Source organism: Schistocerca nitens, chromosome 8, assembly GCF_023898315.1.
Source record: "Schistocerca nitens isolate TAMUIC-IGC-003100 chromosome 8, iqSchNite1.1, whole genome shotgun sequence".
Taxonomy (NCBI): Eukaryota; Metazoa; Arthropoda; class Insecta; order Orthoptera; family Acrididae; genus Schistocerca; species Schistocerca nitens.
The window spans coordinates 595,755,178-595,782,532 of NC_064621.1; the positions used below are offsets into that span (position 1 = coordinate 595,755,178).

At 35.0% G+C, this 27,355-nt stretch overlaps 1 protein-coding gene across 1 annotated transcript in view; it reads left to right on the forward strand.

The window, feature by feature from the left end:
• LOC126198520 (myotubularin-related protein 6) overlaps positions 1 to 27,355 on the forward strand; it is a 454,460-nt gene that overhangs the window by 248,268 nt on the left and 178,837 nt on the right. Inside the window, exon 2 of the mRNA XM_049934906.1 lies at positions 12,596 to 12,712. Coding sequence (XP_049790863.1) covers positions 12,596 to 12,712 — 117 coding nt within the window. The remainder of the gene's footprint in view (positions 1 to 12,595; positions 12,713 to 27,355) is intronic.

The following is a 27,355-nucleotide window of genomic DNA, read 5'->3' on the forward strand; positions in this document are numbered from 1 at the left end:
TTCCTGTTACACCATAATATTCTAATTTACTTAAAAGGATATTGTGATTTACACAGCCAAATGTCTTTGACAGATCACAAAATATACCAGTTTCCTGCAGTTTTTCGTCTAATGAATTAAGCACATTTTCACTGTAAGTGTAGATAGTCTTCTCAATAGCAGAACCCTTTAGAAATCCGAACTGCGACTTTGACAGTATGTTATTTGAGATAAGATGGTTATAAAGCCGATTGTACATTACTTTTTTTAAAATTTTTGAGAATGCTGGCAAAAGTGAAATCGGATGGAAATATGATGCTATTTCTTTATCCCCTTCTTAAACAGTGGCTTAACTTCAGCATATTTCAACCATTCAGGAAATATTCCACTGATAACGACTGGTTATACAGATAGCTTAACTCAGAATCAAATTCTTTAATTGACTTTGTTGATATTTCATCCTGTCTTCTAGATGTTTTTGATTTTAAAGATTTTATGACTGAAATTATTTCTGCTGGGGTAGTGAGGGTCATATGTACATATATATGATTACTATGCTATTTACAATAAATTGCTTGCCAGAGGGTTCAATGAACCACCTTCAAGCTGTCTCCTTACCGTTCCACTCTCGAACGGCACGCGGGAAAAACGAGCACTTAAATTTTTCTGGGCGAACCCTGATTTCTCTTATTTTATCGTGATCATTTCTTCCTATGTAGGTGAGTGCTAACAGAATGTTTTCGCAATCGGAGGTGAAAACTGGTGATTGAAATTTCATTAGAAGATCCTGTCGCAACGAAAAACGCCTTTGTTTTAATAATTGCTACTCCAATTCACGTATCATGTCTGTGACAGACACTATCTCCCCTATTTCGCAATAATACAAAACTAACTTCCCTTCTTTGTACTTTTTCGATGTCATCCATCAGTCCCACCTAATGCGGATCCCACAGCACACAGCAATACTCCGGAATAGGGCGGACAAGCGTGGTGTAAGCAGTCTCTTTAGCAGACCTGTTGGACCTTCTAAGTGTTCTGCCAATGAATCGCAGTCTTTGGTTTGCTCTACCCACAATATTATTTATGTAACCGTTCTAATTTAGGTTATTTGTAATTGTAATCCCTAAGTATTTAGTTGAATTTACAGCCTTCAGATTTGAGTGACTTACCGCTTAATCGAAATTTAGCTGATTTCTTTTAGTACCCATGAGAATAACTTAACAAGTTCATATTATGGAAGTTGCTGGAAATGTTTGGTCTGGGGTATTCCATAGCAGCATCTACAGAACCTGACATCCTCATCTTTTCAGTAACAGTTGTAAAATGTATGTTGAAAAGTTCTGCGACACAATACACATTTGTCACCAACGTATCATTTACTCTTAATGCTGTTTGTCCCTCTTCATGTCTGGTTCTACCGGTCTCCTCCGTCACTATATCCCATATTGTCTTTATTTTGTTATCTGATATGACTATCTTTTTCTTCTAATATATGTGCTTTGATGTCCATATTACAGTCATTAATATATTGCAGTATTTCTTGTAATGTGCTATAGCATCAACATCAGAACTGTTTCGGATTGAATATTTATTTTGGTGATATTATTTTTCGTTTACTTGAATAGCTTATATTTAGAGCGTGACACTGAAGATGTTAAGGAAGTATTTTTACTTTTAAGTATTTATAAATATACATATATTATTTTTACAGTGAAAATGTAATGTTTTATTTAAACTATATAAATTTTAGAAATGTTAACGGAGTTTAACCGCTAATATAAAAAGTTAGCAGCTTTCATATTGGCTTTACATTTCCTTAATTGGAACTTTATAGTTCAATTATATTATTAACAGTAATACGCCTCTTTTTGGCTTCAATTAATAAGAATAAGGGTATTTATTTACCAACCTTCCAGGTCGAAACTGACTGCAATACTTCGCTTCTTATTCTATTTAAGGTTGATTGATTATATCAATACTTTTTGAATGCAACCCAAATGTTATAGTTAACTACAACCCTTTATTCTGCTCATTGTAAGGCTCCTTGGTTTCATTCATGGTATAGTCCACCTAGTAATACTATAATAAAAAATATTGTTGATATTGTTCAGATTATAATATCTGAAGTTTTAAAAATAATTACAATTGGAAGGATTAGTGCGATTTCTACATCAAAAATTAAAAAAATTACTGCAATTAAGAAGAATCGAAGTGAGAATGGTATTCGTGCTGAGCTTTTTGGGTCAAATCCACACTCAAATGGTGATCTTTTTTCTCGGTCATTAATTAATTTTTTTGATAATGTTGTTGCAAGGATTATAACAATTATTGGAATAATAAATCTAATAAAAATTCTTGTAGATAAAATTAGGATTGTTTTTCTTGATTTATATCAAGCTTTTTGATTGGAAGTCAAATGTACTATTTATACTAGAAAAACAATTATCTACCTCATCAATAAATAGAAATGTATAAGAATAATCATACTACGTCTACAAAGTGTCAGTATCATGCTGCTGCTTCAAATCCAAAGTGGTGTCTTGGTGAAAATTGGTTTATTGAATGTCGAAGTAGACATGTTGATAAGAAAATTGTTCCGATAATTACATGTAGACCGTGGAATCCTGTTGCAACAAAGAATGTTGATCCATAAACTGCGTCTGCAATGGTGAAGGGTGCTTCTCAATATTCATATGCTTGAAGTATAGTGAAATATAATCCTAGTATTACTGTGAAGAATAGTCCTTGTAATGCTTGAGTATGATTAGATTCTATTAGACTATGATGTGCTCATGTTACTGTTACTCCTGATGCTAAAAGAATAGCTGTATTAAGTAATGGAATTTGTATAGGATTAAAAGGTTGAATTCCTATTGGGGGTCATAATATCCCTAGTTCAATAGTGGGTGCTAGTCTTCTTCTAAAAAATGCTCAGAAAAATGAAACAAAGAATAGTACTTCTGATGCAATAAATAAAATTATTCCTCATCGTAATCCAATTGATACAAATCCTGTATGTAGTCCTTGGTATGTTCCTTCTCGTACTACATCTCGTCATCATTGGATTATAGTTAATAGGGTAATTCCAAATCCGATTATGAATAAGTTAATGTTAAATAGGTGAAATCATTTTGCTAATCCTGATACTAGAACTATTGCTCCAATTGCTCCTGTTAATGGTCAAAGTCTGTAATCTACTAAGTGGAATGGGTGGTTTGATTGAGTTGTTAACATAAGTTTAATATACTTCTCTAGAATATAAAGTTCTTAGAATTGAGAAAACGTAGGCTTGAATTATTGCTACTGCTGATTCTAGAATTAATAGAAGTATTTGTCCAATAATTAATAGTGAGATTAAGTTTATTGCTATAGATGGTCCTGTATTTCCTAGCAGTGTTAATAGTAAGTGTCCTGCAATTATATTTGCTGCTAGTCGTACTGCTAGCGTACCTGGTCGAATGATATTTCTAATTGTTTCAATTAATACTATAAATGATATTAATGCAGGTGGTGTTCCTTGGGGAACAAGGTGTGTAAATATGTGATTGGTATGATTAATTCATCCAAATAGTATAAATCTTAATCATATAGGTAGGGCGATTGCAAATGTTAATGCTAAATGTCTTGTTCTAGTAAAAATGTAAGGGAATAATCCTATAAAATTGTTAAATAATATTATAATAAAGATTGAAATGAAGATGAATGTTGTTCCATTTAATGATTTTGGTCCTAGTAATGTTTTAAATTCATTGTGTAAGGTTAAGTTTAGTTTGTTTCAAATAATATTAATTCGTGATGGTGTAAGTCAAAATATTGATGGGATTAATAATAATCCTAGAAATGTTCTAGTTCAATTTAATGATAAATTGAATATATTAGTTGATGGATCAAATGTTGAAAATAAGTTTGTTATTTTCAATTTGAGTTCTTTATATCAATTGTTCTTTTTTCTGCTCTTTTGATAAGGTTTGGTTTAAATGAGAAAAAGTTTATTTGATTAAATAGAACTAATGTGGTTGAAAATATAATAAATAGGGAGAATCATATAAGAGGAGATATTTGAGGGATTTGGATTGAATTTCCCCATCAGAAGTAGTCGTTAATTTACTATTTTTTGGTTTAAGAGACCATTACTTACTTTCAGTCATCTGATGTATTTCAAGGTGTACTAATTATTTAGTTATTTTAGATTGACACTCTAATGTTATATATATTAACTAACTCCTTAGATTATCTTAGATAATCACTTGATAAATAAGTGTACTGAAGTTCTTTCAATTACAATTGGTATAAATCTGTGGTTTGCTCCACAGATTTCTGAGCATTGTCCAAAGAACAGTCCAGGTCGGTTTATTGTAAATGTTCCTTGGTTTAGTCGACCTGGTGTTGCATCAATTTTAACCCCTAATGCAGGTACTGCTCATGAGTGTAGAACGTCCGATGCTCTTGTTAATACTCGTACTTCTGTATTTATTGGTAGGATTGTTCGGTTATCTACATCTAGAAGTCGAAATCCGTCGTTTTCTAAGTCTTGTTCTGGTGTTATATAAGTGTCAAATTCTACATCTATAAAGTCTGAATATTCATATCTTCAGTATCATTGCCGTCCAATTGTTTTAATTGTGATTATTGCGTCTACTGAATCATCAAGTAAATATAGTAATCGTAATGATGGGAGTGCAATAAAAATTAATGTAATTGCTGGTAGTGCTGTTCAGATTGTCTCAATTAAATGTCCGTGAAGTATGATTCGGTTTGTATAAGCAATTAATAATATGTAACTTAGGGCATAACCTACAATTACTGTAATTAATAATAATACGACCATAGTATGATCATGGAAGAATGATAGTTGCTCCATTAATGGTGAAGCTCCATCTTGAAGGGATAAATTTGATCATGTTGCCATTAATAAATTTTTTCTAATAAAAGGTCAAACCTTTATTTGTAGAGCTTAAATCTACTGCACTAATCTGCCATATTAGAATCTAGAAATTAATGGTAGTTCTGAGTAACTGTGTTCTGCAGGCGGATTATTTTGTAATCATTCTGTTGATCTTCTTATATTAGCTCTAAATATGATTGATCGGTTTGTAACCATTCTTTCTCATATAATTAAAATAAATATAATGATTCCTACAATAGAAATTGTGGACCCAATTCTTGATACTACATTTCATGATGTGTATGCATCTGGATAGTCTGAATATCGTCGTGGTATTCCTGCTAGTCCTAGAAAGTGTTGAGGGAAGAATGTTAAGTTTACTCCAATAAATATAATTGTAAATTGGATTTTTAATCATGTATTATTTATAGTTAATCCTGTAAATAATGGGTATCATTGAATAACACCTCCTATAATTGCGAATACTGCTCCTATGGATAATACATAATGAAAGTGGGCTACTACATAATATGTATCATGTAATACGATGTCAAGTGATGAATTTGCTAATACTAATCCTGTTAATCCACCAATTGTGAATAGAAAAATAAATCCTAAAGCTCATAATAACGGTGGATTGAATTTGAATTTAGTTCCATATAGTGTGGCTAATCATCTAAATACCTTAATTCCTGTAGGTACAGCAATAATTATTGTTGCTGATGTGAAATATGCTCGTGTGTCTACATCCATTCCTACTGTGAATATATGATGTGCTCATACAATAAATCCTATTAGTCCAATTGATAGTATGGCATAAATTATACCTAATGTTCCAAATGATTCAATTTTCGCTCTTTCTTGACATACAATGTGAGAAATAATTCCAAATCCTGGCAGAATTAAAATGTAAACTTCTGGGTGTCCAAAGAATCAGAATAGATGTTGATATAGAATTGGGTCACCCCCTCCTGCAGGGTCAAAGAATGATGTATTTAAGTTTCGATCTGTTAATAATATAGTAATAGCCCCTGCTAATACTGGAAGTGATAAGAGTAGGAGAAGGGCTGTAATAGCTACAGATCATACAAATAAAGGTGTTTGATCTAGAGTTATACTTTCTGATCGTATATTAATTGCTGTTGTAATGAAGTTTACTGCACCAAGAATAGATGATACACCTGCTAAGTGAAGTGAAAAAATAGCTAGGTCTACAGATGCTCCCCCATGTGCGATGGCTCCTGCGAGGGGAGGGTAAACTGTTCATCCTGTACCAGCACCATTATCTACTATAGAAGATGTAAGAAGGAGGGTTAGTGAAGGTGGTAGTAATCAAAAACTTATATTATTTATTCGTGGGAATGCTATATCTGGTGCGCCAATTATTAATGGTACGAGTCAATTACCAAATCCACCAATTATAATAGGTATTACTATAAAAAAAAATTATTACAAATGCGTGAGCTGTAATAATGACATTATAAATTTGGTCATCTCCAATTAAAGATCCTGGTTGACCAAGTTCAGCACGAATAAGTATTCTTATTGATGTTCCTACTATACCTGCTCACGCTCCAAATAAGAAGTATAAAGTACCAATATCCTTATGGTTTGTTGAGAATAATCATTTTTGCGGTAAGATGGCTGAATTTAAGGTGGTAGACTGTAAATCTACTTATGAGATGTTTCTCTCTTACCATGCTTTAGGCCTTATATTCAATTATGATTCTAGACTGCAATTCTAGAGGTGTAAATTTTTACTAAGGCCTAAAAGATTGTTCTTTTAATTATAACTTTGAAGGTTATTAGTTTAGTTAACTTAAGTCCTTAGTATAATGAGATTAAGGTTGATGTTGAGATTAATCCTATTGTTGAAATTATTACTGTTATAGGAAGAATAATTCTTGATTTTTGAGACTTTATTTTTATAGATCACGAATTTTCTGTGTATGACATAATTAGGGCTGAGAATCTAATACGTATGTAATAATAAAGTGTAATTGTAGTTAATACAACTATAATTGTCATAATAGTTGTTATGTTATTTTCTATTAATGATTGTATTACAATTCATTTTGGTAGAAATCCAAGGAATGGTGGTAAACCACCTAAGGATAAAAGAGATAAAAATATTATGAATTTAATTTCAGTTTTTATGTTTCTGGCTGAATAAATTTGGTTTATAAAAATAGATTTATTTTCTTAAATAATAATACCATAATTAATCTTAATATTGAGTAAATAATAAAGTATAGTTCTCAGATGTTTTCTCTAACTGTTAAGGATCTAATTATTCACCCTAAATGTCTAATTGAGGAATATGCTAGAAGTTGTCGTAGAGATGTTTGATTTAAACCACCTATTGCCCCAATAATGATTCTTAGAATAATAATTGTTCAAATGAAAGTTCTTAGTTGAATACAATAAGATAATACTATTATTGGGGCAATTTTTTGTCATGTTATTAGTGTTAAACAGTTATTTCATCTTGAAGCTCCTATTACTTCTGGAAATCAGAAGTGAAAGGGTGCAGCCCCGATCTTTAATAATAATCTAGATCTGATTATTATTGATGGAATAAATTCTGTTTCTCATCCTATTGGATGTTTTATTTGAATCAGCAAAATTGAAAATAATAGTATTGTCGATGCTATTGCTTGGACAATAAAATATTTAATTGATGATTCATTTATTATTATATTTTTATTTCTTGTTAGGAGCGGAATAAATGAAAGTAAGTTGATCTCAAGTCCTATTCAAACTCCAAATCAGGAGTTTGATGAAATGGACAGGATCGTTCCTATCATTAATGTTGATAGGAAGAGAAGTTTTGTAGAGTTGTTGGTCATTAAAAAGGAGAGGATTGATACCTCTATAAATGGGGTATGAACCCATTAGCTTGTTTAGCTTACCTTTTTACATTAAGGTGTATGATGCACGTTAGTTTTTGATACTAAAGGAGGTAGTTTAATTCTGTCTTATGTAATTTTAATGAAGGTAATTTTATTTACTTGATTTACCCTATCAAGGTAACCGTTTAATCAGGCACTTCATTTATATTTAATATATAAATTAAAAATTTTTTTTAAAAATTTGTTTATGTATTATTTTGGTTATTTCTAATTAATTTATCTCGATTAGGATAATCTGAATATATATTATATATAATAAATAATTTATATTAATATATTACATTTAATTAAATTTAAATACTTATAATGTTATTTTATAATTATTAAATGATTATTTTTAATACATTTATTTACCTAGGATTATAGCTACTTATGTTTTTAGCTTAAAATAGGTTATTATATTATAAATTATATAATAATATGTAAATTAATATTAAATATTATTATAATTGGATATAATAAATATAATTAATATTATTAAATATAAAATTTTATATTAATATATATAATTATATTAATTATAATAATATAATTTTATAATTTATCTATAATTAGATTATTTAACTAATCAATATTTAAGTTAACTTAATATAAAGTTAATTTTATATTAATACCATATTACATTAATTTAGATAATTGTATTAAATATATTTATTATATTATTTAATCTTTCTTTATTATTAGTGAAAAGAAAGATTAAATAAGAAAGAATATAATACATTTATTGGTATAATTGTTCCATATTAATCTTTATTTATATATAATAGAGAGGTTGTTGTGGTCATTCGAGGGCGCGTTTCTTTTTTTTTTGTCATTTTTTGTGTTTTTTTTCTTTAAATATTTGAATCTTTTATTTTTTCTTATTTTAAAAATTTTTAAAAATTTCTTATTTTGTTCCCAAAAGTTTTATTCTTGCTTATTTATTTACTTTTTCTTTGTATTATATGTAAGTTTTGTTAAACTAAATGTTCTATTTTGCAGTAATTTGATTTAATTATCAATTGATTTTGGATTTAGCAATTGATTTAGTATCGGCATAATTCGTGCCAGCAGCCGCGGTTATACGATTGATACAAGTGAATATTATTGGTTAAAACAGTTGTTTATATTTTTAGGGTTAAAATATAAATTTGTAAGGTGAAATGTTAAAATTTATTTATAGCTCTTTTTATGAATCTGTGAAATTTGAATAATAAACTAGGATTAGATACCCTATTATTTTAAATGTTAATTATATTTACCAGGGTACTATTAGTTAAGGTCTTTAAACCCAAAGAATTTGGCGGTATCTCATTCCATTCAGAGGAACTTACCCCGTGATTGATAATACACGATTAACTCTACTTGATTTATTTGTTTGTATATCTCCGTTATCAGAGAATCTTTTTAGAGTTATAATTCTCAAGATTTATAATTATAAAGTATTTCAGGTCAAGGTGCAGCTTATAATTAAGAGGAGGTGAGTTACAATAGATTTTTGTTTATAACGGATTTGATAGTGAAATACTGTTAATGAAGGTGGATTTGATAGTAATTTAATTTATTTAATTTAACTGATATTGGCTCTGAGGTGTGTACACATCGCCCGTCACTCTCATTATTGATTATTCTATTTTATTTTTTTAATTTAGCTTCAATTTAGATGAGATAAGTCGTAACATAGTAGATGTACTGGAAAGTGTATCTAGTAAGAGTTTCAAGATATAACTTATTAGTAAAGTGTTTCATTTACACTGAAAATTTTTCTGTGCAAATCAGGATATCTTGATTATTAAATTTATTGTATTTATTTTTTGTTTATTTGATTATTTAATAAGAATAATTTTGTTGAATTTTGTCTTAGTATATTTTGTAGAATTGATTTTTTAGACTATAGTTTATTGGTAATGTAATTGTTTTATGAAATATTATTTTGAATTTTTAAAAGTAGATTTTATTTGTTGTACCTTTTGTATCAGGGTTTATCAAAATTTTAGTATTTACTTACTTATCTCGATTTGGGTTGATTTATAAATAATTTATAGTTAATGTATCATAATTATTATTAAATTATTTATAGAAATGAGATGTTAATCGTTTCCCAAGATATCTAGTTTCTTAAGAAAAAATTTAATTTTTTGAAGTTAATTGTTTTTATTTAATTTTTTAGGTATAAATATTAACTTATTTATTCTTTAAGGGATAAGCTTTGGAGTTAATAACCTATAATTTGTTTTATTAGAATATAATAGTAAGCTTTAAACCAGCTATCTTTAAGATTACGTTTTAGTTCATTATTTTTATTTTTGATTTTATAATTATTTTAGGTTTTTTATTAAGATTATAAATTTAATTTTAAAATTTTTGTAATAATGATAGAATTAGTATATTTATTTGTATATAATTTTTACCTTGTGAATTTATTATAAGGAACTAGGCAAAATTGATTTCCGCCTGTTTATCAAAAACATGTCCTCTTGAAAATACTTTGAGGTCTGGCCTGCTCACTGAGCAGATATCCCTATTCCTTGAGTAATCGATGGCTTCTTTGTAGACTTTGCTTTAACCTTGGTTAGTTTTTGGGGAAAACAGTGTTCGAATAAGGTAAGCACTTTATTAGCAAAAGTGTTATATTTTTCATTCATGCCATGAGAACTGTAAACATCAGTCCAGTGAATGTCTCTGAGGAGTGTCCTAAAATAATCAATTTTTGGCTTACTGATTACCCTCTTGAGCTCAGATTTAACAGATTTTATATCCTGTTCCGTATTAACATTTAACAGAAGGAAGTGCTTGTCATGGTCTGAGAGGCCATTGACTATTGGTTTTGTAATATAATTTTGTTCATTGGACTTTTCTATAAAGATATTATCAATGGCTGTTTGTGAGCAAGTGGCTATCCTAGTGGGGAACTTTACAGTGGCAATTAAGTTAAATGATAGTGTTACTAACTCAAATAAGTTCTTATTGGGAGAGTCTTTAAGGAAATCTACATTGAAATCACCAGCAACCACTATTTCTTTGTGTTTGGTTGTTAAATGGGCCAGTACAGCTTGAAGGTGTTTTATGAACAGATTAAAGTTACCTGCAGGTGCTCGATATACACTTAATATTATGAGGGATTTTTTGTGAAACTCTACTTCTGTTGCACATGTTTCCATATGCTGTTCTAAGCATAATTTATGAATGTCTATGTTCTTATCTTGGATACTCGTGTTCTCATCCTTTAAGTGTTTCACCTGTCACCTAACACGGATGGCGCTCAAGCAATTGTATCCATATACAAAATGACTTCAGCAGCATAGTTTCCCTCTTGAGCAACGAATTCAGTGACAGCACGCTGTCGACGCGAAAGATAAATATCGACCACTTTGAGTTACGTGATGTATGTTTTGACATCACATTGTGTCGGTATACGGTGAAGGTCTGCAGATCATGATGATTGTTTTCATTAATGGAAATGAAGTTTCGGCATGACCACTGTTCGGTGAAGCGGTAAAGCCAAGAACAATATCACCAAAGATTGAATCATGTAATGACATTACGATAGTTAATTTTCATTTAGCAGTTTTTTTGCTACATCTACAATTGGGAACAGATGATTTTTACGGTGGGCAGCTTATCTTCATTGTTGTTATGTATTATTGTAATATTCCGGAGGTAAAATGGACTTCCATTCGGATCTCCGTGCGGGGACTACTCAAGATGGTGTTGCCATCAGGAAAAACCAAACTTGCATTCTCCGGGTCGGAGCGTGAAGTGTTATGTCCTCGAATGGATTGGGTGGTGCCATGAAAAGAGTTTAGAAGATGAATATTTACCGAACAATAACAATAAGAGTACTGGAGTGTAGCCGAATTACAGCTGTCGGCAGTGAGGTAATTAAATTGGGAAATTACACAATAAAAGTAGTAACTGAACGTTATTTGAGCAACAAATTGACTGACGATGGGCGATGTAAGGTGGTTATAAAATGCATACTGGTAATAGTGGTAAATTCCTTTCCGGAAAGAAATATTTTAACAATAAATGTAAACTTATGTATTAAAAAGTAATTTCTAAAAGTATTTATGTATGTATGGAGCGCAGACTTACGTGGAACTGAAAAGTGAACTATAAGCAGTAGAAGCAAGGAAGGGGAAAAATATCTTTAAGACGTGGTTTGTACTTGCTTCAAGTTGATGCAGGTTGTAATAGTTATACAAAGATGAAGAGGGCGGGACCCGTGAAGTCAGAGTACTGGACTCGAAAGGGAGCCGAGTTCTGTTTTTTCCCATATTTGTCAAAGCAATACTATAAAAACTAATTATCGAGAGAAAAAACGCCATTGAAAAGCAGAAATGCTAGCAGAATTGAGAGGGGGTGCTTCGAGAACATTTTGTATTCTTGACGAGCAGTGCGTACAGTTGTTCGGCATGGATAACTTTACTTGTGATGCAAGTATTGGTGCAGATAACTACTTAATGCGAAGAAAGAAGTGGACGAAACTCAGTGCTGTGTCGTAGTTCACTTTTGTATTTCAACGGTTGTGTCGGATTATCATCGGTAACATTTTATTTTAAATCTGTGACTACGCGTTGAAGGGCATGGCTTTGGTGCACAAATACTTGCGATGAGAACTGCTCGTACAAGTGGATTCGAAATTACTACTTTTAGTTTGAGTGGCATATTTGTGTACTTTTATCATAAATGTAAGTGAAGATGTCCTACTAAAATCAAAGTCTCCCCACTAGTATGTACAGTAGATGCCCTGTATTTTGCTCTAGGATTACGATTCTAAATATTTGTTTATAAGAGGGTTATTTAGTGTTGTAGTTAAATTCCTGTTTTGCAATTGCAGGTTGAGAATGTCCGGATGCTGGATAGGTACAACACCCGAAAACCATCAGTGGGAACACTCTACCTTACAGCTACCCATCTTATATTCGTCGATCCCGATGGCAAGAAGGAGACTTGGGTAAGTATTAACATACTCATTTTATTTGTAATTTTAATGGCGCGTATATTAGCATGCTCAATTGCAGTAGCAAAACATTATACAATTTGACGCAGTCATAAAATAATATCTCAGAGTAGGAGCGACTTATCCTCATGTATAAAGTAGTAAGCCTTGTGGGAAGACCAATGACGTGCCGAAAAGTTTTGAACAAACTGCACTAATTATCGTGTAATTTCTCTGATTGTATCCAACAATTCCTTCCTCTTTGTGGGTGATGATGGCTGACTGTAAGTGGTAAATGATGCAATATAACACGCAAGGGATGTTAACAACTTGGGAATGAGTAAAAGTCGTTCAATTGTAATATTAACATTTATTTATCGTATGGCAATAAATATATAAAAATCACAATTACTACACAACAACATTTAAGCACAGCTCTCCAGCATGAAATAACACAAATAACAACAGCTATAGATGGATATCAAGGACTATTATGTAGAACATCACTCATCGCTGTGAGGAAATCTTCGAAAAGGCTCTTGTAGGCACGTGCGGGACATCGCGATACAACATGAGCAGCCGTCTGTCGTTCCACGCCACAGTCACAGTATGGTGATGAAGATGCGACCCCACTCGTGGAGAGTGTCTGCGCATCATCTGTGGCTCGTTCGTATGCCGTTCAAGATAGTCCAAATTGCCCGAGGCTGGTCGAATCCAGGGGCTTTTTCTGCATGCAGGCATTGTGGGGAACAGTTTCCATTCATTAGTGGGATTGAATGCAGTTTACATGTATGTCCTGGCTGTGATGAGAGTGGGATGTCTTGATCTTAGTCTTTTTCGCTCCACAGGGAATACGTTGTCCACTATTGGAAGATCAGTGTTACTAGCAATCTTCTGGTATTCACGCAGTAGCGGCGCTTTTCCGTCTGGTATCAGGAGGTGAAATGTGGCTCAAGATAGATGGCCAGTATTTGGGAGCAGGTCGTACTGACCCATTAACAATGCACATGGCCTCGTTTAGTTGTACGTCTGTCTTGTTTACATGTAGACTGTTAAGCCAGACGGGAGCTCAGTACTCTGCTACTTAACATACCAAACCGAGCGCTGATATCCGAAGAATGTCTGCTTTACCATCCCCAACGAGAGCCGCAGTGTTTATGGAGAGTGTTGTTTCTGGTTTTGAGCTTATCAGATGTTCGTGTCAAGTGCTCCTTAAAAGACAGTGTCCTTTCTGACGTGATCCCAAGGTATTTTGGGTGCATATTATGATGTTTGTATCCTTCAAAATAGACATCGAGGGCTCTATGTGCCAATCTATAGGACAGATGAAAACATGAAACTTCTGTTTTATTTGAGTTTGCTTGTAACCTCCATTTGCGGAAATAGTGGCTTAAGATGTATAGATCAGAAGCTAGGTTTCTTCAGTTCTTTCAAAAGTTTTGTGTTGGGTAGCTATTGCCCAGTCGCCTGCATAGCCAAATTTTCTGGCCTGTGTTGGAGGGATATCAGATACAGATAGATTAAACAAGAGAGGAGAAAAGACGGATCCCTGTGGCAAGCCATTATTCAATCCTTTTAGGCAGATAGTGTCTTTTTCTGTAGTTACAGTAGACGTCCTTCCAGTAACATGTTGTCAACTAGTTTTGTTGTCTGTTTGCATGGGACAAGTTGAAATAATTTATAAAGCAGTCCATGCCTCCAAACTGTTATCATATGCTGCACTTAGATCGCCGAAAGCAACAGATATTTTCTGCTTCATTTGGTATACTGCTTCAATAAATGTTGTTAAAGATGACTTGAGCAGTGAAGCTCCGTCCTGGACGGAATCCAGCTTGCTCAAGAGGGCGATTCTGAAAGATTACTGGATTAATCCCATTGTATAGAATTCTTTCTAGGAATTTATAAATAGCGCGTCTGGCCGGTAGTTCTCAGGCTGGTCTGGTGCCATTCCAGGCTTGAGTTCTGCTATGATTTTTGATTGCTTCATTTTTTATTAACATTAAGTAATATGTCTTGCTAAATAAATATCGTCACAATGGACAAGTGTGGGAAGTGCTATAGAGTAGCGGGAAGATTCTTTTCTTCTTCTTTTTTCCCGAGCTTATCCCGTGTCTTCACGGCGTCGCCATGTTTACCAGTATTAGCGGTACAGGGTGACCTGATGCTCATCCTGTCGCCACCCCTCCCTCCTCCCCCCATCGCTGGACGAAATTTGTGTACCCCATCTGTCTGTTGGAAGTGTGTGAACGTTTTCGAATCATGTAACTGAGGCGGGGAGTGGGTACCAGCCCACTGTTCACGATTCGCATGTCGCGGCTATCCAGGCGGGTCAGCAGCGGGAAGACAACCTACGCCGTTCAAATGCAGGATGTTGTGAAGTAGTCTGACGAATGAAGATGTTATTACACTTTGGCGCCGTAGCACTTGTCTCTCACAGCCACATCTTCAGTTGTAACCTAGGCATTTAAAATTGAAATATAATTATGAACTGTATTGCAGTTTTGTGCTATTATAGACGACTATTTGAGAACTTATACTCACAAAAATTATTACATTAATCCATCATAGGTGATCCCAACGTTCTTAGTCAGGTTAGTGCCATTCTGAGAACACTGTCGTTATTTAAAAAATAAGCGAGTGAAGGATAATTGAGAAGTTTGCCCGTGTAATATCCTCTAAATACACTACTGGTCATTAAAATTGCTACAACACGAAGATTACGTGCTGCTACATACGCGAAATTTTACCGACAGGAAGAAGATGCTGTGATATGCAAATGATTAGCTTTTCAGAGCTTTCACACAAGGTTGGCACCGGTGGGGACACCTACAACGAGCTGACATGAGGAATGTTTCAAACCGATTTCTCATACACAAACAGTACTTGACCGGCGTTGCCTGGTGAAACGAGATCCAGTGACTGTTAGCAGAATATGGAATCGGTGGGTTCAGGAGAGAAATACGAAACGCCTTGCTGGATCCCAACGGCCTCGTATCACTAGCAGTCGAGATGACAGGTATCTTATCAGCATGGCTGTAACGGATCGTGCAGACACGTCTCGATCCCTGAGTCAACAGATGGGGACGTTTGCAAGACAACAACCATCTGCACGAACAGTTCGACGACGTTTGCAGCATGGACTATCAGCTCGGAAACCATGGCTGCGGTTACCCTTGACGCTGCATCAGAGACAGGAGCGCTTGCGACGGTGTACTCAACGACGAACCTGGGTGCACGAATGGCAAAAGGTCATTTTTTCGGATGAATCCAGGTTCTGTTTACAGCATCATGATGGTCGCATCCGTGTTTGGTGACATCGCGGTGAACGCACATTGGAAGCCTTACTGGCGTATCACCCGGTGTGATGGTATGGGTGCCATTGGTTACAGGTCTCGGTCACCTCGTGTTCGCATTGACGGCACTTTGAACAGTGGACGTTATATTTCAGATGTGTTGCGACCCGTGGCTCTACCCTTCATTCGATCCCTGCGAAACCCTACATTTCAGCAGTATAATGCACGACCGCATGTTGCAGGTCCTGTACGGGCCTTTCTGGATACAGAAAATGTTCGACTGCTGCCCTGGCCAGCACATTCTCCAGATCTCTTCCCAACTGAAAACGTCTGGTCAATGGTGGCCGAGCAACTGGCTAGTCACAATATGCGAGTCACTGCTCTTGATGAACTGTGGTATCGTGTTGAAGCTGCATGGGCAGCTGTACTCCGTACACGCCATCCAAGCTCTGTTTGACTTAATGCCCATGCGTATCAAGGCCGTTATTACGGCCAGAGGTGGTTGTTCTGGGTACCGATTTCTCAGGATCTTGCATGGGGACTTAATTAATATTTAATGCAAATAATTTTAATTTTTTGCTTTAGTAGCTGTTTGTCCGATTACGAAGTCTCGTAACGGTTGGCCCTGACTAGTATTATTACGCTATCTGACTGCATAGAACAATAACAAAGAATGAAATGGAAATTTTCATTAACACAATTAATTAATTAAGTCCCCAGCAACTATAAAACCTACGAAACCAAAGCACAAGTATAACTGTTCTGTGTGTGGAAGTATGACTCAACATACGCATCTGGCACGGTTCTTCTTCAACAACACAAGAAATTTTAAGTATCATTTATACTGAATTAATTAAAGGAAATAAAAATACCATAATTACTCAAGAGAACCAGAATTACACTCTAATCCCAGAACACAAGCCAGATGCTTTGTTGACTGAACCTGTAATGAAGCATTATTTACGACATTAAATAATGAAAAATAAATCAAGTTTCGTTACCTTCATATATTGACCAAAATCACTCTAATCATTACAATATATCTCCACACCGACTCGCTATTACCACATCTCAACAAGAACTTTTCAGTATCACATCTCAGCAAGCACTCCCTACTAGCACATCTCAACAAACACTCTCTGCTACGAGTTCTTAACAAGCACTGACTACCACGAGCTCTCCCCAAGCACTGCCCACTACGACATCTCAATAATCACTGCCAGTGGAGGCGGCGGAACAATGCTCTTTAGCGCGATCTCTGGCGCTGTGGCTCAGTGTAGCCACCTTTCATATGCCCTTCCTCCACGGGCTAGAATTTGATGGTATTTTTGCCAGCATTGGTGGTGAAAATACCACCAAATTCGTCAAAAAAATACAGACAAAAATAAAAGATAATATTAATGCGTAAATATCATATAACTAGATAAAATTTTGGCTTTGCACTGACCTTTCAATAACCTAATATATAAAATACAGTAAGCAATACAAATTCTTTCATACATGTGACTTTACATAATAGTTTACACAAGTATTATGTGGTTAAACAGTTCAATCAATAGCGTCAGCAATGACGAATATGTGCAGGTAAGAGTCTCATAACTTTTCACCAACAGTAATACACAAAAAATCAGTTTATACAAATATTCACATAAACGCTTTCCATAGCTCAAGAATAAGCAGTTGACAGTTCCAGCAGTAGCACCCAGCAATGGTCAACAGGTGCAAAAACCAACAAGTGACATTTTTTCAGTAGAAACAGTCCATCAGTGGCACCCAGTAATGTTGAATAGGTGCAGACACCAACAAGTAACACCATTTCAGTATAATCAGTTCCATTAGTGGCACCAGCAATGTTGAGCAGGTGCTGACCGCAGTCCATAAAATTCACTATCACTAATCACACTGTTCATCAGCAGAAATTAAACATGTCCTAGTGGCACCAATCATGTAGAAAAAGTGCAAATAACAGTTCATAATATTCCCTATCACTAATCACACAGTTCATCAGCAGAAATTAAACATGTCCAGGTGGCATCCACCATGTTGAAAAGTGCAGCACCATCACTAATCAGACAGTTCAGGCATGAACAATAGTTTGAATACACATACAATGCTTTTACACTAAACATACAAATCATAACAAACACACAAATGATATCAGATAATTGTCCTATTAACTATTACAATACAAAAATACCAGTAAACCTATAATATTTATGGGTGTCAGTGCAAGCCACAGCAACAAGTAAAATAATATTTAGGAGATAGGTTGGGATCACTTCTCTGGGATTATAAAAGAAAAACACACAAAACACACTCACTCATCTTTCATCCACATTTAGTGCTACTGTGTAGTTGAATAGTGTTAACTGTGTAAATGCAATTCTGTCAAAATTTTATGTTCATCATGTGTATCAAGTAGTAGTGGCAGCAATGTATAACAGTCAATAATAGTTAGTCAACGTCATAGTCATCATGCCAAGACCAATGTTTGCCAAGCCAGATCAAAATGTACGGTTGCTGAAAAACTGTCAGTGAGCCAAGATATGCAAATGCTTCCTCTCTCCAAAAAAAAAAAAAGTATATACTGCTTATTGATTGAACAAAGTGTGTGTGTAGACAATCTTCTTTCTACGTGAGTGTTCTAGTCTGCCATCTTCATCCTCCTTGTTCCATATAGACCAACAAAAAAAATATGCTCCTCACTTACTTCACCTCTTATCCACCAAACTCCAATAATCATCAGCATTACATAATCTCAATAGGTCAATAATACCTCATTTACCTTACCTCTTGTCCACGAAACTCCAATAATCATCAACTTCACATAATCTCAATACCTCAATAATACGTCGATACATATAAACCTCAGCACCAATATCATTTCACTTCCATAACAACTCTTTCCTCTAGTCAGTCTCCTCGAACAAGTACAGACAAAATCCTAGTGCAACTTCAATTCAGCATCCCATACAATCCGAAGACACAGTGTCCACACACAACCCCTGTGTAATCCATCTGACACAAATTTTCTACTCATTATAAATTATAAGATACATTTTGGTTCCTTGTCCATCATTAAATAAAAGAAATGCATACATGACCTCTAACAGACTTAGTTCGAATAACTCTCAGTAATTAAGTAAGATTACGGAGTGTGAATGAACATAATATTTCACAGTGTGTACACCACTTCAAGAATCATGGCAAACAGAAGCAAATATGTGGAGTATTTCTTGTGTCAAGTGTCACTTCCTATTTCAATTAATCACGAAAAATGCAGTGTAATAACTGTCAATGGTCTAACCCTAGTGTTGGTATGTCATGTCGTTAGCTTCCTTCCTATTAGCATAAATTTATACAGCTTCCATAAAACCTCCAGCTCATGTGACTTCTATGAAGTTTCTTGTACTAATGTCGTTCGTAGCATTATAGCAATTCATTTTCTTATCTTAAAAATATCAGGCACTGAGCGTAAGCAAAACATGCAGTAGCGAGTAAATATACCAGTAGAGAACAGAATGTCAACAAGTGGATGCAGCACAATCCCTATAACGAGGCTCTGCCAAGCAAACAATCTATAATTAATACCATAGTGTGACCTAAACTCTATGTTCATACACAGTATATCAGCATTTCTATATACCAAATTAAAGAGTAGTTATGACAACAAACAGAAATGTGTAAATATGCAATCCATACGCAAAGCAGCAAATATGTATCTTACATAATAAACAGGTCATTATCATCATATCAGCATAAGCAAATAAATGTTCATACTTAATCTTAATAAGTAAACATGAAGGCGCAAGCAGATAAATCACAAAGTATATCTTACATACATAACCACAGTCAGCACAATTAATCAGTTGACAATTACAATTTAAGTAAATAAGCACAGCAGGCACATAATAAAAAAAATATAACATCAGTGAAAAAGCAGTGCAGCCAAGCGATGCATAATATACACAAGTAATAACACTGTTCATTAATCAATAATTGTCAAAATCAGCAAATGTACACAAGCACGTCGCTTCACAAGTAAATTCATAGAACACGAAATTTAGCACAAAGTATGAGTCACGTAATCGCAAGCAGCAAATTACGTCTAAAGTACGTACCTAAGTGGAAATATGCTACCTGAAAAATAAACTCAATTAATCATTACCTTTTTAGTTTATTAGTTTCATCTTCGAAATTACATTTTTCCTGAAATTTTCTCGATAGTAAGTCCTCTTAACGTCGGACACACACAGAATTTACCTGAAGGTCTTAAATATTTTATACAACCGTATCCTGAAAAATACTGACGTTAATAACATAATTTATAAAGTCACCATAGCTTTATACTGAATTTAATCCGAGAAATTAGACTGTGTATTTGTTTACGGCTGTCAGTGCATTCGCACTGAGCGCTCGGTCAGCTGTCGGCGCGTGACGTACGAAGTGATTGTTTGCGGTCAACGACTGCCTTGTGCGGCGCGCAGACTGACTGTTGCTTTGAGTATGTGCCGCCGCCAAAACACAGCGCGGTATCCTTGTATTCTCTGCATGTTTACATGTAGCTGTTAGTTTCTCTAAAGTATGTCATTCCACAAAAATTTTAACGTTTGATATATGATGTATTCCCTTAGAGCGCCGAGATTTAAGAGTTTCTACTTCAACAGTGTTATCATGAATGATTTTGCGAACCCTAAATGGACCATTATAAAGCAGAAAAAATTTGCTACACAAGCCTTTTCCTTTATGAGACAAACGGTGAGACTTAATTAACACCTTTTGACCAACTGACAAAATTTTTAAACGACCAGGACGTTTCGCTGATTTCTCTCTTCTAGCAGCCGCAGATGCAATATTTCGTAGAGCCAGGTTGACAACTTCAGAATGCCGCAGTTTCCGTGAAGGCGGAAAAGGAGCGATTTCAGAAATGCGATTTGTTGGTACTTTATTTTTTAATATCAATAGAGGCGGTAAAGAAGTTGAGTCATTAGGAAGTTCATTCAGAATGTTTTGAAAAATATGAAGATACTGATCCCAAGTTCTGTGATTCTGATGACAATAAAGACGGCACAATTTATTGATTTCCTTCATCCATCTCTCTGAAGCATTAGATTGAGGGTGAAAAAGTGAAATAAAAATTGGTTTAATCTTACGACGCCGTAGAGTACGAAGCCAAACTTTAGAGCGAAACTGTGATCCATTATCTGATATAACCTTATCAACATGACCCACTTCTTTAAGAAAATGTTTGATGAAAGCATTAGATACTGAACGAGCTGTTGCCTTGCGTAAAGGTGTAAAACACACATATTTTGATGTCAGTTCCACTGCTACGAAAATGTACGCAAAACCATTAGTAGAACGAACCACTGGACCGAACAAATCGACTGCAGCCATGTCCTTTAATTTCGCTGGAATGATAGGAAACAACGGTGCTCTGTGAGAAACAGTTGGCGGCTTAGCCTTTTGACATAATTTGCATTTGGCAAGAACAGATCGAATACGTTTTTCCATATTACTGAAAATGCAATTTTCTCGTAATTTATGAAAGCATTTTCTGGGACCAAAGTGCGCATAACTGAAATGTGTGTACCAAATCAATTTATTGACCCACTCATCAGGAATACAAACTAACCAAACAGAGTTGTCGACCGATTTTCGTTTGAAAAGAATGTCATTGCGAACTAAATTATACTGTCTGATCGCTACGCTTTCCTTTCTCCTCCACTTCTCCTTAATGTCCTTCCAGATTGGATCCTTGTTTTGCTCCTTAGCGATGTCCTGGAGCGAAGACGAAATAAAGTTCTCAAACGCAACACCTTGAATGTACATCAAACAATAATGGTTTTATTTGCAGTCCTCTTCAGCACTTTGTTTCAAACCCATAGGTGCACGTGATAAAGCATCAGCAACAATATTTGAAGATCCCTGTATGTAAACAATACTAAAATCAAATTCCTGTAGGTACAACGCCCATCGTGACAATCTGCCATGAGTTAATTTTGTCGACATAAGAAATTCCAAAGCTCGATGATCAGTGTAAACCTTAGCATGTCTACCGAACAAAAATGTGCGAAATTTTGTGAAAGCCCAAACAACAGCCAAAGCTTCAAGTTCCGTAATCGAATAATTCTTTTCGGATTTAGAGAGAACACGACTTCCAAATGCAATAGTCTTCTGTACTACAACGCCGTTTTCTTCTATCTCTTGAAATAAATGTGCACCTAGGCCTTTGTATGATGAGTCCGTCGCCAAACAAAAATCTTTAGACAAATCCGGATGTGAAAGAAGTGGAGCAGCAACTAAAGCATCACGAAGTTGTTCAAATTGTGACTGAGCTTCCTCATCCCAACACCAATTAGAATTCTTTCCAGATAGTTCACATAAACGAGGTGTGGCCAAATTGTCCAATCTAACAAAGCGTCTAAGAAAATTACAGACACCAAGGAAACTACGAACATCACGTTTTGTGGTAGGAACAGCATAATTACGAATAGCGTCTAGTTTTTCTGGATCAGGGAGAATACCTTCTGTAGAAATAATGTGACCGAGAAATTTCACCTTAGAACGACCAAATTCAGATTTTTCCAAGTTCACTGTCATGCCAACTCGTGCAAAAATACGTAATAATGAATCCAAAATTTTGTTATGCTCACTCCAAGAACGTTTAGCAATAAGAATATCGTCAACATATGAAGTAATATTGTCACGAAGATAAACAGGTAAAATTTCATTTAAGCTACGAATGAATGCTGCTGAAGATACAGTAAGTCCAAACGGTAATTTCCGAAACTGGTAACAGTTACCAAAGGCTAAAAAGGTAGTATATTTTCTACAATCAGGGTGGAGTTCTATTTGCCAAAAACTTGCGCGCATATCAAACGTGGATAAAACTTTAATTCCATGGAAATGTTGAAGAAGTTCATCTAAATTTTGTGGACGGTCAGTTTCAGGAATAATAATATTATTTATCTGTCTGGAATCCAGAACCAAACGAATTGACCCATCCTTTTTAAGAACGACATGTAATGGGCTGGTATAAGGGCTGACTGCTGGCTCAATAATGCCCTGATCTAACATGTATTGAAGTTCATTCTTAACCTTGTCTCTGTAAGCCAAAGGAATAGCGTACGTTTTCCCGCGAAATGGTGTGTGTTCTTTTACTTTAAATAAATATTGTAAGCCTTGTATAGTTCCTGTGTGATGACTAAACACTGTAGCATGTGAAGTCAAAATATGGTGCAGCTCTTCTCTTGCAACGTCATCTGGCACTTCAGCTTTTTTAACCTTTTCATTAATTAATTCTTCGCTACTAATTATATCCTCCATCGCGTCTCTGTATCTATTGTTATTGTCGTGAATAAACACACTGTCGTCATAATGCTCAACGAAAACATCAGAAGTAAGAAACCTTAAACATTTTGTATCTGATTCAGATCTTGCTAAACACTCGAAAAATTTCAAACATTTCGGCATTCCGGCAACAGTCAAATTCACACTTCCTTCTTTAAAGTTCAAAATTGCCTTATGTGTGTTAAGAAACTCCATACCTAATATAATCTGTGTACTGAGTAATGGAACAATAGCCGGCCGCGGTGGTCTCGCGGTTCTAGGCGCGCAGTCCGGAACCGTGCGACTGCTACGGTCGCAGGTTCGAATCCTGCCAAGGGCATGGATGTGTGTGATGTCCTTAGGTTAGTTAGGTTTAAGTCGTTCTAAGTTCTAGGGGACTGATAACCACAGCAGTTGAGTCCCATAGTGCTCAGAGCCATTTGAATGGAACAATAATAAAATTAGCAGACAATTCGTATCCTTGACAAATGAAATTTAGGTTGGTCTGTTGTTTAACTTCCACACCTTTTCCAGAAATCGCTCCTCGAATTGTAGTTTTAGAAATAGGTAACACAGGACAGGCAATAGTTCTTTCACATATACGAAAAACTGATTCACTAATGACGTTCAATGGGCTCCCAGAATCTAAAACTGCAGTGAACTTATTCTTACCCACACATACTTCAATAACAGGATGTAAAAATGCGTCAACATTATTTTCCTTTTCGCCTAGCAAAATGTCTCTCATATCTTCCAGGCGTACGTAGTGTAAAGTTGTAGTGTCATTACTTTCTGAACCGTCTATATTGCTGCCAGAAGCCGAAGCTGCAAGTCATGGTCGATTGTTTGCGTCACGTCTTTGATTATTCCCGTCATTTCGCGGATCAATTTCTACTATTTCCACTTGTCTCTCTGAATTTCTGTCACGCGGAGGATGCCAATTAGGTCCTTCCTGTCTGTTAGATGCAAATTCTTGGTTGTGTCTGTTATTAAAATTTCTGTTTTCCTGTTTGTCTGCATAACTACTTCTTGTATAATTTCGACTGTCACTTCTGAAATTATTGTTAGACCTACTACCGTGGTTATTTCTGTAGTAAGAGTTTCTATTATTGTATGAATAATTTCTGTCTTGATGATACCGATTACTGTTTCCGTATGATTGATCATTCCGGTAAGAATTACCGTTATTATAATTGTCTGTGTAATTTCTGTTAGAACGTCTGTTATTGTCATAAGCCTGGTATCTATTGTCCTGTCTGTTACGTCTGTCATTCTCAAAATTATCCATATAACGCCCGTTCCGATCACTATCCCTTTTCTCTGAAAATCTATCGTAATTACTGTTACTGAAAAAGTTACAAGAAGTCCCGTCGTCGTTGTCATACTCAAGTTCTTGTAACAACGTCTTAAAGGTCTCAATGTCATCTTTACATCTTCCGGCTAAAGCAATTTGTCTTATGGATTGTGGCAGCTTAGTTAAACAAATGCAAATTAATTCAGTCGGGCTATAAGGGTTGGACAGGAACTGATTCTTTCGAATCATGTCTTCAAAGTATTCTGCCGGTGTGCGGAACTCAGACTGTTTAAAATTACGCTGCATAATCAGACTATGTTTGACTCTGTCTTGTGTGTATTCGGACCAATATGCCGATAGAAATGCATGATAAAAATCATTCAGATTATTACAATCTCTAATGAGTGCACGCATCCGCGTCGCCGGTTCGTTTTCTAAATATCCACACATAAATTCCAGTTTGTGACTTAGTGGCCAATTTGGTGGGAGTGCATACATAAATTGATCTAACCATGCACATGGATGTATGTCATTCTTAGAATTGCGGAAGATCTTAAATTTCCGAACAGTCAAAAAGTGTTTATAGTCAAAGTTTTCGCCTCGTGGCGACAAAGACCTACCGCGTCTGTCCCAGTTTGAATGTCGATTATTGTCAAGTTCGCGCGCCTGGCGCTCTGTTGTTGCGTCCCGTAAATGAAACAAATTATCTTCTTCAAAGCCCTCTGCTATCTGTGATTCTAAATTTCTTCTGCTGTCTTTTCCTACGATTTCGCCTTCAATTTGTTTGACTTGCTTTCGTAATGCCTCAACTTCCCTTTTAACGCGTTCATTAAATTTTCCCTGATTTTCAACATGTTTATTTATGTTCTGGTACTCTTCAGTTTCTGCAAACGGTAATGGAGCTGTATCATCCGAATCTCTGTCCCCATGTAAACTAAGATTTGTCAATTTATCTGAAATCTCCTCAACTCTTTCCGATAAGTCACCTATTTTTTCTTTCTGTTTATTTACGTCTTCCGTAAGTGTCGCGACTCGAGTTTCAGTATTAACACCTTTAGTAGTTAACTGTTCATACTGTTGTGTTAGGTTATTTAATCTGTCATTTGGTACGGATTCCTCGATTTTCTCAAATATTTCTTCCTTATCGTGTACACGTTGTAAATTCAACTCTGAAAATTTTTGTACTATCACGCGATCTTTCTTCCTGTTCTCTATCCTGTTCCCTTTGTCTAATCTCTACTGCAATTAATCTATTATTGTGAGAATTCAAAATCGGTTGTACTTCTTGTCTAATTTCTTTTTTTAATTCATCTTTCATGTTTTTGAAACATGTCCCTATTCGTGAATCTAACCGTGTTTCCATTGTTTCCATCTCTGTTTTAATTTCAGATCGTAACTGTGATCCCACTGTTTTTAATTCAGATCCCAACTGTGATCCCAGTGAGTCTAACCGTGTTTCCATTGTTCCCATATCAGTTTCTAATCGTGTTGCCAAAGTTCCCATCTGTGATCCCAGTGAGTTTAACCGTGTTTCCATTGTTTCCCTATCTGTTTTTAATTCAGATCGTAACTGTGATCCCAAATTTAATATTGCACTCATCAATTGCTCCATATCAGCCGGTTCGAAATTCTTTTCGCCCCTAACATTTCCCACAAAACTAACTTCCTTCTGCATAGCCATAAAGCTATCTCGTGTTCGATACTATTTCAGAATCTTCTATCGTTAATCTCGTATTCTGTGAATTTTCTGCTTGAGAAAAATTTTGAAATGGTTCCGGACTATTTTCCCGACTTATTACATTGTTTTCCACTTCATTATTCATCACACTGTTTTCCTCTGTTGGCGAGTTCGCCATGTTAACAATCTCGTCATTCTCACTATCCATCATTTTTGCCTTTTTCATTGATCGCGTGATCATTTACAAAATATAGAAAACTCGTCACTATAAAAAATTACACACAATGACACTATATCTCCAACAATATCATTCACACGAAATGCTTCCCTCAATCACGATCATCGAACAATTGAAATAATTGCACTAAATTGTCAAACCCATAGACAAGACAACAGAAATGAAAGTTTGCAAAAAAAAATACCATTAGAAGAATGACAATTACCAAATCTACACATGCAATATAGACTACAATTACTAAACTACAAATTACTACAACAATACTACTGTCCACTATTTTTACAATCAGAAGAATTCCAAGGGACGATCCGAAGCAGCGGTCGCCACGTGCATGGGGGCTTAATTAATATTTAATGCAAATAATTTTAATTTTTTGCTTTAGTAGCTGTTTGTCCGATTACGAAGTCTCGTAACGGTTGGCCCTGACTAGTATTATTACGCTATCTGACTGCATAGAACAATAACAAAGAATGAAATGGAAATTTTCATTAACACAATTAATTAATTAAGTCCCCAGCAACTATAAAACCTACGAAACCAAAGCACAAGTATAACTGTTCTGTGTGTGGAAGTATGACTCAACATACGCATCTGGCACGGTTCTTCTTCAACAACACAAGAAATTTTAAGTATCATTTATACTGAATTAATTAAAGGAAATAAAAATACCATAATTACTCAAGAGAACCAGAATTACACTCTAATCCCAGAACACAAGCCAGATGCTTTGTTGACTGAACCTGTAATGAAGCATTATTTACGACATTAAATAATGAAAAATAAATCAAGTTTCGTTACCTTCATATATTGACCAAAATCACTC